At 41.4% G+C, this 15743-nt stretch overlaps 1 protein-coding gene across 1 annotated transcript in view; it reads right to left on the reverse strand.

Moving 5' to 3' along the window:
* Nucleotides 1-15743, reverse strand: part of GRIP1 (glutamate receptor interacting protein 1) — a 266616-nt gene that overhangs the window by 67898 nt on the left and 182975 nt on the right. Inside the window, 1 exon segment of the mRNA XM_089919997.1 lies at nucleotides 9832-9912. Coding sequence (XP_089776123.1) covers nucleotides 9832-9912 — 81 coding nt within the window.

Here is a 15743-nt window from a genome sequence, read left to right on the forward strand (position 1 = left end):
CGTGTCCTCAAGTCCATTCTCTAGTAGGTCTGCATCTTTATTCCCATCTTGCCCCTAGGTTCTTCATGACCTTTTTTTTTTTTAGATTCCATATATATGTGTTAGCATACAGTATTTGTTTTTCTCTTTCTGACTTACTTCACTCTGTATGACAGGCTCTAGGTCCATCCACCTCACTACAAATAACTCAATTTCGTTTCTTTTTATGGCTGAGTAATATTCCACTGTATATATGTGCCACATCTTTATCCATTCATTTGTCAATGGACACTTAGGTTAGCACCATGTTTTGATTTTCTCTGAGGAAGGTACAAACCAAGCATGCTTTGCTTGACTTGTAGTGCTTTAAAAAATTAGTTGCCAACATTTAAAAAGTAGCAGATTTCATACAGATGTACAGCTTCTTTTAAAAAATTAGAGAGGCAATATGGTAGAGTGATGAAGAGGCAAGATTTGGCAGCCAGAATGCTTGGGTTCCAAATCCTGCCCCTTCCACATATAAGCCGTGTATGCCTGAGCACATAGTGTTCAGACACCTTAGTTTCCTGGTCTGTGAAACGGTGGTAAAGAACAACAGTGCTGATCTCATACAGTTTTTGTTGTAAGGATTGAATTTTTCTATGTAAAGTGACTGGAGCAGTGTGCATACAATACAGTACATAAGTGTTTATTATGATGATTATCCAGCAACATTGAACTCACTTTCCCACTCTCTCCTTCAGATGGAGCATTCCATCTCTAATTTGCCACTGTCCTCATTGGAAGGATCTCACTTCCTGACTTGCCTCACCTCCGAGGGCTTTGTGACCCTTTGAGCGAGAATACATTAGCACTCGCTCAGTGCTTTGAATTTGCTTGGAGTTCTCCATTGAACAATTCTGTGAAATCCACTGAACTGAAGTTCACAGAGTCATCCATCGAACACATACTCATTGAACACCAACTATGAGCTAGGCACGTCTGCTCTGGGCACTGGCCATGAAATCCTGGAGAAAAGCTGGATAAAAAGGGGAGATGGGGGGACTTCCCTGGTGGTCCAGTGGCTAAGACTCCACACTCCCAGTGCAGGGGGCCCGGGTTCGATCCCTGGTCAGGGAACTAGATCCCACATGCCGCAACTAAGAGTTTGCATGCAGCAACTAAAAAAAGAAAAAATCTCGCATGCTGCCTCTTTCTGTTATGAAAGATGAGAATTCAGTTCTCTTCCGCCTCTACATCACCACCATATTCAGACACAGTTCTTGTTCCCCTATTCTTCCAATACAGTTTTGTCGTTTTTTGTAAAATCGATATTTAGCATTTACTTTAATATGACTGCAAACAGTATTAGAAGACAAGCCATGTTGCATGGCATGATTACCTGCCTTTTCTACAGGATATATTTTCTGTTGTCTTGATGTCTTTGTTGGCTTAATTTTCTTGTGTTTACCATGAATTCAACTCCTCAGATCTGTAATCTCTCAACATGTTATATCATATCAAGAATTCTATTAGAGGTTTCCAACCCATCTGGAACGTTTGCTTTCTAGGGTTACTACACAGACCTTGGGAATTTCCTTCCCACAGATCCTGGGAACCCAGAGTTTCTTTTCATTCCTGTTAAATTAATTAAAGAAGGAGGCCATTAGACTGAGGTGGCTCTAATGCTGTGGTAGCCCAAGGAAGCCAACCAAAATCTAAGCTTTTACAAGGTTATGAAATCAAAATACTAACGACAACCAGTCACAAACAGCCAACTAGGCTTTAAGTTACAGTGAGTTAAATAATTTCCTTTCTTTGCCTCTGCTCTTCCTATATCTGTCTTTCCCCAGACTCCTGTTGGGGGAGCATTCCTAACTACTTCTGGTTTGGTGCTGCCAGATTTGAATCAATTTTTTTGCTCAAATAAACTCTTAAAATGTTTAATATGCCTCGGTTTATCTTTTTAACACTCTCTCTTGCATCCTTGGAGCCCTTGCATCCTGAATCCAATGCTCCCTCTTCCTGGCTTTACTCTCTTTTGGTGGTTGGTACACGTTCTCTGACAGCTTCCTGAGGAAGAGTGCATGGGAGGAGAGTACTCTGAATTCTTGCATAGTTGTCTTTTTTTTACTTCCACCTTTGCTAGATGGAGAATTCTAGGCTGGAAATTTCTTTTCCCTCAGAATTTTGAAGGCACTCTTCCATTGGTTTCTAGACTCCAGAACTGCTATTTGTTGAGAAGCCTGACGCCACTCTGATTACTCGGTTATTATTTATTATCTGATACACTGTGTGAAAACTGCCCACCCCCAATGGAAGCCTGTAGGATTGTCTTTTTCTCCCAGTTTTCAAATCTCATGATGACATGCCTTGGTGTGGGTCTGTTTTCATCCACAGCTCATGGACCCATACATCTGGAAACTTATATCTATCAATTCTAGGAAATTTATGAAAATATATCCTTGATGCTTTCCTCTCCTCTTTCTTTTTGTAACGTCTATTATTTGGATATCGTGTTATTTGGACTCGTATAATTTTGCTATTTAGTCTAGATTCTTCATTTATTTATTTGTTGTTTTGTCCTAATTTCTAGAAATCTTCCTCAACATTTTTGCCAGTATTTCTGTTGAACTCCTTCATTTCTGCCATATTCTTACTTTTCAAGAGCTCTTTGTTCCCCTCTGGAGGCTACTGTGTAATAGTATTCAGGGCCTCCCACCCAGGGATACAAATGATGTTAATGATCATTTTTTTTTTTCTTTTTAAAGTTTTCTTCTTCCTGCATGTGCTGTTTCTGTTTTCTTCTTTGTTTTTGGTGATAGTCTTGCATCTTAGATTCTTTCCTCCAAGTGCCTGTGTTTTTCTTAGCTGTCTGTTCACATCAAAGATGGCTCTGCAAAGTAGCTGTTTGAAAGCTTGGTGCCCCTGAGTGGGGCTCCTGGATTACGGTCGTCACTGTATAGTTCAGGCCAGACTGCTTCTTCGGGTCAGATGGCACTGATTCTTCCTCCAGCTCGGAGGGGATTAAGCCTGGATACCTGGCTTCTTTGAGCTTCTGTGAAAAGACCAGCAGCCTCCTCATTCAGTGTCTCACTGAATCTCTGCTTTCAGAGCTGGGCTGGTACACTCAGCTGCGCCCTCCCAATCCAGAGACCCTCCCTTTCACGTTTTCCAGAGGATGAAACTAGGCTCTGCCAGGAAGGGGAGGGGTGCTTGGCGGTTCTGAGTTGGGGAAGGCATCTGAGGGACTCATTCAGACTTTCAACCAATCCCCCTGTGTTCATACTCTCCCATCACTCTTTTTTTTTTTTTTTTTTTTTGCGGTACGCGGGCCTCTCACTATTGTGGCCTCTCCCGTTGCGGAGCACAGGCTCCGGACACGCAGGCTCAGCGGCCATGGCTCATGGGCCCAGCCGCTCCGCGGCATGTGGGATCCTCCCGGACCGGAGCACGAACCCGTGTCCCCTGCATCGGCGGGCGGACTCTCAACCACTGTGCCACCAGGGAAGCCCTCTCCCAGCACTCTTGCTTCCAGAAGTTCCTGATTCCACCTCTCTGACTCGCTGGGAGTTTAGGATGCAGATCAGGCTCACTGTCAGCTTTCCGCTCTGCTTCTTTAAATTAATCTTTCTCCATCTTCTTTGCCACTTCCAAATTTGGTTGTTGTTATCTATTTTTCTTTTCCTCTTCTCCTTATGAGTTTCTGCTTCCTGAAAAATCTTATACTGTCATTTTAAAATGGGGGTTTGGGGTAGGAGCAGGGGTAAAGGCGTGTTTTCAAGCTAGCATCTTTTGACTCACGAAGCTTTAAAATCACTGGTCGTCTGTCACTGTCAGAAACCGGTTCTCACAGTGAATTTGGATTCTTTTCTTCTCAAACAGTTGTTGGAAGAGGTAGAAAATGACACTCCCTATCTTTTGTTTAAAACACTTTTTCTGTATCTGAAGATGGGTGAAATCTTCTGCAGTGTGAAGCTAATTAAATGTGAATCATTCCAAGAACATTCTATAATGTCTAGCCGTTCATGGAACTTACTCTGCTAGTCAAGGTACTTTGCTCAAAGGGCCTGATAAACTGTCCAAACTACACTGGAGAAGCACACACACACACACACACACACACACACACACTCTCTCACGCAATCATTCAGTTTTACTTTCATTGTAACCATATAAATATGTGCATGTGTGTGTGTATATATATATATATATACACACACACACACACATATATATATATACACTACCTGGCAAGTAAAACTGGTTATTTGATTTGAAATGGACCAGTGAGTAGAGTTTTTATTGCAAAGTTGGCAAAAAACCATGAACACATTTCTCTTCTAAATACGTTTAAAACTTAAGGCGAAAATGACAGATTTGTTGTTCTTGTTATAAAGAATGCTTTATGATTTTACAAAAAATAAAGCAGGGCTTTGTTCCTGAAGACAATTCAGTCACAACTAAAAAGGAAAGCCAATAAATTAACTGCACTCACAAAATGCTGTCTCTTGCTTTTCTAATATAGGATCTGGGAAGATTCATCAATCACATGGTGACAGGGATGAGCGTTAACGCGAACACAGCCAGTATTAAATCAGACAGAAAGGGTTTGAATCCCTGCATGGCCTTTTATTAGCAGTGGGTCTTTGGGCAGCTTATCCAGCTGTGTAAAATGGACACAGATGTTATAGGGCCACTTTCAGGATTAAATGAGAAAACACATATAAACTGCTTAGTGCCATGCACGGTACAAAGTAGATAAAAACTCCCTTGTAATAAAACCTCCAAAGAAAACTTCGATACCAAAAGATCTTTACTGACAACCACACATTGCAGAGACAACCACAGTTCTCTGACTTGAAAGGCAGGTGAGCTGCATTGGAGGGTATGGGCTCTGGTTTCTGATTGGCTGAGGTGTCAGAGCTTCAGGATGCTGCTTCTTGTCCCAAACTGCATCCTTCTGCTAGGCCGTTCTACTTTATTTGCTATAATAAATTACTCCATATCATAGCAATAAAATCTATAAAAGTAATGCCTGATGCTAATGTGCTATGAATGTCTCATCAGGAACTTATGAAAATTAGTCTAAAACTGCTCACCACATCCAAAATCAGAGGGACTCATTTCTCAGTCAATTAGGTATGAAGAGTGAGCCTTAAGCCAAGCGTGAAGGCTCTGATGGTACGCTTCCCGAGATGGAGGCCTATTTCTCACTACTCAGAGCTTTCACAAGATGAAGATATTTGTATAAAAATAGTGAGATCATTAGAGAAATGCAAATCAAAACTACAATGAGATATCATCTCACACCAGTCAGAATGGCCACCATCAAAAAATCTACAAACAATAAATGCTGGAGGGGGCGTGGAGAAAAGGGAACACTCTTGCACTGCTGGTGGAAATGTAAATTGATACAGCCACTATGGAGAACAGTATGGAGGTTCCTTAAAAAACTACAAATAGAACGAACTACCATATGACCCAGCAATCCCACTACTGGGCATATACCCTGAGAAAACCATAATTCAAAAAGAGTCATGTAACAAAATGGTCATTGCAGCTCTATTTACAATAGCCCGGAGATGGAAACAACCTAAGTGTCCATCAACAGATGAATGGATAAAGAAGATGTGGCACATATATACAATGGAATATTACTCAGCCATAAAAAGAAATGAAATTGAGTTATTTGTAGTGAGGTGGATGGACCTAGAGTCTGTCATACAGAGTGAAGTAAGTCAGAAAGAGAAAGACAAATACCGTATGCTAACACATATATATGGAATCTAAAAAAAAAAATGTCATGAAGAACCTAGGGGTAAGACGGGAATAAAGAACAGACCTACTAGAGAATGGACTTGAGGATATGGGGAGGGGGAAGGGTAAGCTGTGACAAAGTGAGAGAGTGGCATGGACATATATACGCTACCAAACGTAAAACAGATAGCTAGTGGGAAGCAGCCACATAGCACAGGGAGATCAGCTCGGTGCTTTGTGACCACTTAGAGGGGTGGGATAGGGAGGGTGGGAGGGAGGGAGATGCAAGAGGGAAGCGATATGGGAACATATGTATATGTATAACTGATTCACTTTGTTATAAAGCAGAAACTAACACACCATTGTAAAGCAATTATACTCCAATAAAGATGTACAAAAAAAAAAGATAGAAATATTCATAAACCCCTGTAGTGCCTCAGTTTCCCTAACAGTACTTGTGTGTGTATGAGTGAGAAGAGGGTCCTTTGATTTCCTACTTAGGTAGGATAATTACGATTGGCACTAAATTTTGTGGGGTAGAGCCTTGCTTAAAATATTTCATGAGGCTCTATGTGGAAAATAAATATCGATCATTATAATAATTAGCATTCATTACAGTTCATAATGTGTTCTGGGCACCTTACATACACTAACTCATTTAATTTTCTCAACAATGTTACAAAGAAGGTAATGAGCATGCCATTTTATAGACAAGGGAACTCAGTACAGAGCGGTCAAGAGAGTTGGGAAGTGGGGCAGTCTGGGCTCTGAGTCCTTGCTCTTCATCATTTTCCAAGTTCATCCTTCTTCAGTTCATGCAATAGACTCTGCACAAGCATCTATATTCCTCGTCGCCCTCAGAGGCTCATTTGCTGGAGGGCACACTGGTTAGAAGAACATTGTTTACAGACTCCTCATTCACTCCTTCAACAAAGACAGGGATTAAACAAGCATCTTGTATGTGCCAGGAACTGTGCTAGACCTCAGGAATTTACTATTTTGTAACAATGAAAATGGATTCTGTTTTTTTTTCTTTCTTTAGCAAATTCTGCTTTCTCAACTGGCAAAATATGAGTATTTTCCACGAGGAGACACAAACTCAGGATGGTGATGATTAGTTGTGTAAATAGAGCTGGAGCTCTAGAAGGACTGACAGCCATGTTTGATGAGCTTACGTATCATTTCTCCATCCAGGTATGGCACAAAACTTTTAGCTTCCGTGAAAAGCTTTAGTTTACAGCTGGCTAAAATTCAAGCAGTTTTGTGGGGTTTTGGGATAGTTTCCATGATTGGTATTAAATCAGTTTTAGTACCTATGTAACATCATCATAAAGCATAATTTTATATGATTCTTTATGTGAATAAAATATTTTGCAGTTGTGTATACATGGCCACACTTGAAACAAACTGAACATATAAATACTGACTTTGAAAAAGGAATCTATCACAGGATTAGTTTTTAAAGGGGTACTCTCCTTTATAGATAAATTACATTCTTATGTATATTAATCTTTAAGAATAAATCTATTGCGAGTTGCCATATGATCCTGCAATCCCACTCCTGAGCATATATCTGGGCAAAGCTATAATTCACAAAGATACATGCACCCCTAGGTTCATAGCAGCACTATTTACAATAACCAAAGTGTGGAAACAACCTAAATGTCCATGGACTGATGAATGGATAAAGAAGATATGGTATATATGGTGTATATATATATATATATATATATATATATATATACAATGGAATATTACTCAGCCATAAAAAAGAATGAAATAATGCCATTTGCAGCTATGTACATGGACGGACCTAGAGATGATCATACTAAGTGCAGTAAGTCAGAAAGAGAAAGACAAATACCGTATGATATCACTTATATGTGGAATCTAAAATATGACACAAATGAACTTATCTATGAAACAGAAACAGACTCACAGACATAGAGAACAGACCTGTGGTTGCCAAGGGGGAGGGGAATGGGGAAGGGAAAGATCAGGAGTTTGGGATTAGCAGATGCAAACTATTATCTATAGAATGGATAAACAACTAGGTCCTACTGTACAGCACAGGCAAATATATTCAATATCCGGTGATAAAGCATAATGGAAAATAAAGTAAATAAAACTGCTTTTCAAATAAAAAAGAATAAATCTATTGCATTAAAAAAGACCATCCTCTTAAGTAAAATTTGAGAGTAAAATTACAGCGTGGCAAACTGTGTGGTAAGAGAAGCTTCTGAGGAATAGGTATCTTCTGTAGATGCACCAGTAGTAAGCATTTCTAAGGACTCAAAACTTAGTATTGGGCCGTGGCACTCAGAGTGTCTTTACTGAATGGAGGCAGGAGGAAGAAAGAATGGGGTGGAAGCAGGGTCTCTGCGTGCAGCCAGCAAGCAGGCTCTACACTGCACAACTCCAAGAGGTACCACATTCATGGCCAATTCTGATGAAATAAATGAATGGAATGGAATGGACAGGATAAATGAGAGCAGGGTTAAAGTTACATGGGGGTTGCAGAAGCCACGTAGAGCCCCAAATACTTTTAGAATAGTAAGTTCTGATGAGCTCTCCCTTAATCTCAGCAAGCACAGCTGCTGACAGAACAGTGGCATACCATCTTTGCTTCGTAATGAACAAACCGAAAGGGGAAGCGACCCAGTTAAAGGCGTAAATGACTGCAGTAGCAACTAGAATAGGTCTGGAGTCTCCAAAGTCCCATTTCATCTTTCTACTTACTCTACAGAGGAACGTCAGATCCATCAGTCCTACTTTTCTCCCAGTACTGGGGGTTGGGGGAGATACAGGCTCTCATACATATGGCTTCTTGTTCTTTTTTTTTTTGCAGTACGCAGGCCTCTCACTGTTGTGGCCTCTCCCGTTGCGGCGCACAGGCTCCGGACGCATAGGCTCAGCAGCCATGGCTCACGGGCCCAGCCGCTCCGTGGCATGTGGGATCCTCCTGGACCGGGGCACGAACCCGTGTCCCCTGCATCGGCAGGCGGACTCTCAACCACTGAGCCACCAGGGAAGCCCTGGCTTCTTGTTCTTAACATTTATTCCATATTGTAGTACCACTATTTTTGGTGTTACATTAGATATATGTGATTTATTGGTTATTAATAAAACTTCATTTTCGATGTTAAATGTATATTGTCAAAGTTGAATTGAACAGCTCCCACTTCATACACCCACTTGAGAACTCTGTGTTTCTGCCTTAGCCACTGATGTAAATGCTGTCCGACAGTGTAGTGAGGCTCCCTTACGTAGCCTCATCACTCTCTGGAAGGGGCCACACCGTGGTCACAGATGTTGCTTCTAGGTCTCCTTTGGTCCTCATGCATTATTCATTTGCTTCATTTTCTTGGAGCATTTATGGATGAACTTAGTTTATGGATATTAAAAGCATAGAGACCTCAATTTCCATTCTATAAATTTCCACTGGTGCTCAAATTTTCAAAGCTGTTTTACCAAAGCAGTTATAAATCTAGAGCCTGAGGACAAGAGGGAATTAAACACATTTATAGGTCCTCCTTTTCTTTTTGGCTTGATTACCCAGGCACCTTGTACCATGGAGGAATTCAGGAAGTTACTAAAGGAAAAGACATTATTTCACTCTTGCAAAATGAATTATAGATGCATAGTGGACAGATGGGAAGATAGTCTCAACAGATTATTGTGAAAACTTAATCTATAGTATGTTAAAATGTAGAGAACCTCTATTCCTTCATATGCCACCTAATTATTCATGTGGGGTGTGTGAGACGTATTTATTGAGTACTTACTCGTTATTTGCCAGGGACTATACTAGGTATATAAATACGTTATTTTATTTAATACTCTGAATAACCTACAAAATGAGGATATTTTGCAGATACGCTTATTTCCATTTTATAGGTGAAGAAACCTGAAACTGAAGAGAGTTCCAGTAACTTGCTCCATTCACACAGCTATTCAGTGCTGCAGGGTGACTGGCTCCACATTTTTGTACCATTAGGTAGAAACGTGGCAATGAAACTTAAAACATTTGCCATGCCTGTAAACCATTTGAGAATACACTTTTCTAATGTCTTCCTAAAACTCTGCATTTTAAAAGATATCACTTGTACTTACAACTTATGGTTATTCCAAGTTCCACACTGTGTTTCTTAGGGAGCTTTACATGAAATGTTCCACTACTCGGGATGACAGACTCTGTAATTTCAAAACAAAAAAGAATGTGTTTAGAGAAGACTAGGAAGATTGGAGCACCAATCAATGAAAATGCATCAGGAATACTTGTATCATCACCATCATCTGTAGTTAAAGCTGTAGGAACTGACATAAAATCCTGATAAACTAAGCTCCTTGTGAAGAACAGACGTCCTACCCGCAGGCAACAGTGCATAATTCACAGCAACAGTCGAGTTCCATGTTTTTAAAGTGTGATTCAGACAGCATCTCCATCAAATTTACCTAGGATGCAAGTTAAAAATATAGATTCCCGAATCATCCCAGATCTGTGGGATCCGAATCTCTGAAGACAAGGCCTAGAAATCTGCATTTTAAACATATTCTCCAGGTGATTCTTAGGTATACTAAAGTTGAAGAACCAAAAGTAGTTATATTCTTTTCTCCCCCAACCATAGTTTTTGCAGAGTTTATTATTCAGCATTGCTTTCTTTTTTTCATTCATAGCTGGGGGAGATGGATTTCAGAAAAGATTTCAGTTAGCTGTGACGGTTGTTGATTTGGAGGAGGAGAGGTGTGCCTGAATTTGTAAGGTAAATGTGGAAAAGTACACTTAAAGATGTAGAAGCAGCAGTGATAGTCAAAATATCTCACAACCAGAATGGTCCTGACCACAAGCAACCAGACTGAGTGCTGAGCAGAGTTGGAACAAAGGGACCCAGGAGGTCCCACCGCACCAAGGATGACCCTCTAGTTTCTGGATCATGGGGACGTTTCAGGGAGGAGCAGGAGGGCAGGGGTCACTGGAACAGAGCGAAGTTGGGCTCAAATGTTGGCCAACCAGTAGAGAAGTAAGCTAATGTAGGAACAGAGAGGGAAGCGGTGTGTACTGCTCGACTCTCAACCTTGGATAGATCTACTGTGATTTTACCAGGGCGTGACCAGTATCCGAGAAAGAAAGAATTGCTACATATTCTTAAATATATTCTTAAAATTCCTCTAACAGTCTGGGAGGCCTTCAATTGGAGACAAGGTTAAAATGGAAATATCCTCTTAAGAGATAACATCTATTCACACTAAGTAGCTAATGACTATAATCCTTTCTTGAAGGTTTTAGAAAGGGGTAGGAAGGGTTGGCAAGAAACAAAGGAAACATTAGCATAAGGGGAGGCTTGTGGGATGTCGGAATGAAACCACTTTATCTGCTTCATTTTGCGCCAATCTAGCTCCCAAACCGCCACAAAGAATTAACTACAGCTGCTGTGATGTGGGTAGAACTATTCGGTCCTCAGGCCCCTAGTCCAATTTGTTAATCACATTTTTAACATGTTTTGAGTCTCTGCAAAGCAGAGGTGAAAGGTGGGGGTGGCCTCATGGAAGCAGAGTACTTCCTTCCTTCATCTGTCTTAACCTGCTCTTCCTGGCCTTTTCTACTTGCCCATGAAGAATTTAGGCAGTAAACCTTTTGTAAGACCAGAACCTGGGCTTCCCTGGTGGTGCAGTGGTTGAGGGTCCGCCTGCCGATGCAGGGGACACAGGTTCGTGTCCCGGTCCGGGAAGATCCCACATGCCGCGGAGAGGCTAGGCCTGTGAGCCATGGCCGCTGAGCCTGCGCGTCCGGAGCCTGTACTCCGCAACGGGAAAGGCCACGGCAGTGAGAGGCCCGCGTACCGCAAAAAAAAAAAAAAAAAAAAAAAAAAGTAATAATAATAATAAGATCAGAACCTGATCTTCCAACTCAGAGTAACTGCCATAGACAAACAGGAGCACGCAGTAAAATTTTGATTTTCCTGGGCCCTCCAGGCTTCTAGAAAGTCATCTGTAAAGAAGGTTCCCCAAACTGCCCTGGTAAGTTTCAGCCAGGGCTGCTGGGTAAAGGCAAGTCTGCCCCCTCTGGCTTCTTCCTTCTTCCCAGTTCTTTCCTCATTTCGCTGGGGCGTGAGGGAATCTGTCGCCTTCTCCCACTTCCTCCTTCTCTTCTTAATTCTCCTGTCCTGTCAGGTGTGGCCCCTTGAGTGTCACAGATGTTGTCCTCAACTAAGACTAATCTAAGATGTGCCAGGAAGTAACAACATATATTTATTTGTTTATTTATTCATGAAGAATTTGTATCCTTCCCATTTCCCAGTCGGAACTTGAGATAGATAAAATTAGTTATTTCCCCCAGTAGATTTCAAAAAGACTGGCTAATTTTAATATATTGGGGCAGAAAAAGAGAAATGAGGTTAAGTAATAACCACCTCGGTATGCTTTACTTCCTTACTTCAGGTGCTCCAAGTATCACAAATATTTACTTCTAAAAGATCTCTCAAATCCTTCCTTTCATCTCTTCTCTGAATCTTTGTGAAGGCTAATTACTACCTGCTTCCCACCACCAAAAGAGAAAGTTTAGGAATTTGGAATTAGCATGCAGACTGGGGGCAGACAGGGTATTTGGAAGAGGCTAGTTTGGCCCATCCGCACCAATAGCCAGGCTGCAGAGAGAAGGCAGAAAGAAACAAGTGTACTTGAGGACAGTGTGAGGTCTTGGAGAGAGCCAGTGGTTAGCCTTGACAGCCCCTGGGTCTAGCTCTTCCAGGGGCTGCCTATTCCCTGTCCTCAAAGGCTGTGAAACACCAGTGTGCTTCCAGGAAATGCCTCTCCTGTCTAAATTAGCTTGAGTGCATTTCTGTGGCTTGCAGCTAAATAGCTTTGCTATTTAGAGAACTCATTTCATGTATGTTTGTTTTAGTGTTATCCGTTTTACGAAAACGTTCTCTGTGAAAGGGGAGGGGAGCATAATGTATGTATATGTGTATCCACGTATGTATATGACATCTTGCCCAAGATGCTATACAAGTGAGTCTTTGATTCATAAGGGCCTGAAAAACACAGATCTAAAATAGTTACTATAGAAACATTTTGCTTTACATTAAAAAAAAAATTATTTGTTATTTTTGGCTGTGTTGGGTCTTCTTTGCTGCGTGTGGGCTTTCTCTAGTTGTGGCGAGCCGGGCTACTCTTCGTTGCAGTGCGCGGGCTTCTCATTGCAGTGGCTTCTCTTGTTGCGGAGCACAGGCTCTAGGCGCGCAGGCTTCAGTAGTTGTGGCACACAAGCTCAGTAGTTGTGGCTCGCGGGCTCTAGAGCGCAGGCTCAGTAGTTGTGGCGCACGGGCTTAGTTGCTCTGCGGCACGTGGGATCTTCCCTGACCAGGGCTCGAACCCGTGTCCCCTGCATTGGCAGGCGGATTCTTAACCACTGTGCCACCAGGGAAGCCCTTGCTTTACATTTTTAATGTAGGGAATCTTGACCAAGATTAACATTGTTAATGACACTGAAGGAAACATTATCACTTCCTGGAAAACAGTAATAGATCACTTTTGACTACATAAGATTTGAAATATTTATAATGAATAAATATCAACGTATGAATCTCTTTGATCAAGCTGTGGCTTCATTTTAATCTTAAATGTCAACATGATTTATTTTCTATTTGGTAATTTTCCCCCCCATACAATTACTTGGTTGTTAAAGCCAAGGCACGTTTAATTTGGGGTTTCTTAAGGAAATAATAATAAAGAGGAAAAAGATCCAATATTTGGAGAAACAACAGGTTTAGAGTAAGTAAACAGAACATTTATTTTCTTACACTCCCATGTGATTATTTTGTGCTTCCCTGGTTTTGCTTTATCTTTGTTAATACTGTAATTAAAAACACATTTGGGTAAACAAAGTCCTCTTTCTTTCCAACTGGTCTGCTTTTTCTGCCCAAAGCATTCATTGTTGGCACAGTAAGATAACCACCACATCACAATTCATCAACCTGGACACCCTTGTGAGATTTGAAAAAATTAAGGAATTATAACGGGGGCAAATGTAAATGTTTAACTCCCACTCACACAGAGAAAAACACTGGGGATTCTAGTAATGATGGCAAACAACATTCGATAGGATTTTTCACGGAGGCTTCTTGCCAGGACAAAGCTGTATTTTTTCCAACAAAGTAACTTCAGCATTAAAGTAGAAACTTTAAGCATTCATTATATTGTACACTGGTATTTAAAAGACAGTATTGAAAGGGCAGAATGTAAACTGTGCATATGTTATGATTATAGCTTTACAAAATTATATGTATGGTAAAGGACTTTGGTAAAGAAATATAAAAAAAATAAACTTTTGTTTATTAGAATGATGGGGTTATAAGTAACTTCAGCGTAAGAAAAATCCCTTTAACATTACTACAATTTGTTTGGACAGTGGTACCCACGTAAAAAGAGATAGATTTAGGCAAAAGTGTACTCACCGTCAAGCTTTTTAAGCACTGTCTGTGTCACTTAGAATGTTTATAAAATAGAGATAGGTAATCTCTAAGATCCAATAGTTTGAGAATTAGTGTCTGGGTATATTTCTGAGGAAGAACTGGAAATGAATGGTGGTTCATATCCAGACAATTAGGAGTGATACACATAAAATAAAAATGCGTGTATAGCACAAGTAAATACTTAGTAGACACTGCTATGGAGAAGGTCAATCGTGCTGGCCATTCCACTACTGGGATGTAGTGAGTAGATGCTCCTCGATATCCTACAGTGCACAGGAGAGACACCACCCCTCAACAAACAATGTCAGTAGGGCAGAAGCTCAGAAATCCTGCTGTTTCATGCTGGGAAACCTAATATCGTTTTGAAGAGGGAGTGTAATACGATATGGAAAAGACAGGTGTAAGTCAACAGACCCGGGATCTACCGTTCACTTTGCTGTATGACCTTGAGTTTCCGCACCTCAGTTTTCCCATTCATAAATAAATGAAGGTATTGGATTATAACAGTCCTCCCGCCATGAATGTTCTACAATTATAATAAGTACATTCTGGGGCCACAGGACAGCCTTCTTTGAAAGGTATACCCTCAGTGCCATCTGACTGATTCTTACGAGGTCTTTTACTGGCTTCTGCTTGGCCACAGCTGACGGGAAGGGGAAGATGCTACACCTAAGCTGGGCCACTTAGGTGCTTTTTCTTGGGAATTAGAAGTTAAAAATGGCTGGTCCTGGCTGGGCATGTTAGCAAGGATGGGGCGATCATGTACAGTCAGAAGTCACAGAAAACTTGTACAGGGACAAAGGGAGCAGATGTGAAGAAACAAGCAGCACCAAGAGACGAGGAACCTCAGAGAAGCAATGGGTATTAAATCAATTCTTGGTGCAGATTGAACTTCCTGATCCTAGTCTCTCAGGAGTGCCAACTGTACTTCATTCATTCATTCATTCATTCACCAAGTATTGGCTGAGAGCCTCCTGTATTCCAAGCACTATTCTGGGTGCTGGGGTACATTCTTGAACAAAAGGCACAAAGTCCCTGACATCATAGATTTTCCTACTGGAGAAGACAAGACAATGAACAAACAAATATACCCCATAACATCATGGCATAAGAAGGGATAAGAAGAGCTGTAAATCTGGGCAAGGGGACAGACAGTGATAGATGTCGTGGAAGGCTTCTTTGAGCAATCTGAGCAAAGATCTGAATGAAGTGAGCAAACCACCCAGACATGTTGGGGAAGAGCTGCCCAGGCAGAGGGAACAGCAACTGCAGAGAGACTTTGATGGGATTGTGCATGGCAGGAGCAGCTAGTTCATACTCCCTCCTCATTCCAAGTCCCGTCCTCCTCCTGAGAGACTTCACCACGTAGATGCTCCGCCCATCACTCTGCATCCCCCACTTCCAGACCTCTGGTTGAATGATACTTGCCTCCACTCCGCCTCACTTCGGCAGCTCACTACCCTGAGCCTTACTTGACCTCTGAAATCTTAAACTCTAATATGCCACTTTGACCTCAGTCTCCTGGCTGTTAGCCTTCTCATTCCCTTCCTCTCA

The sequence above is a fragment of the Delphinapterus leucas genome, chromosome 11 (genome assembly GCF_059928025.1).
Source record: "Delphinapterus leucas isolate spDelLeu-1000000601 "Yukka" chromosome 11, BTC_Dleu_Yukka2, whole genome shotgun sequence".
Lineage (NCBI taxonomy): Eukaryota > Metazoa > Chordata > Mammalia > Artiodactyla > Monodontidae > Delphinapterus > Delphinapterus leucas.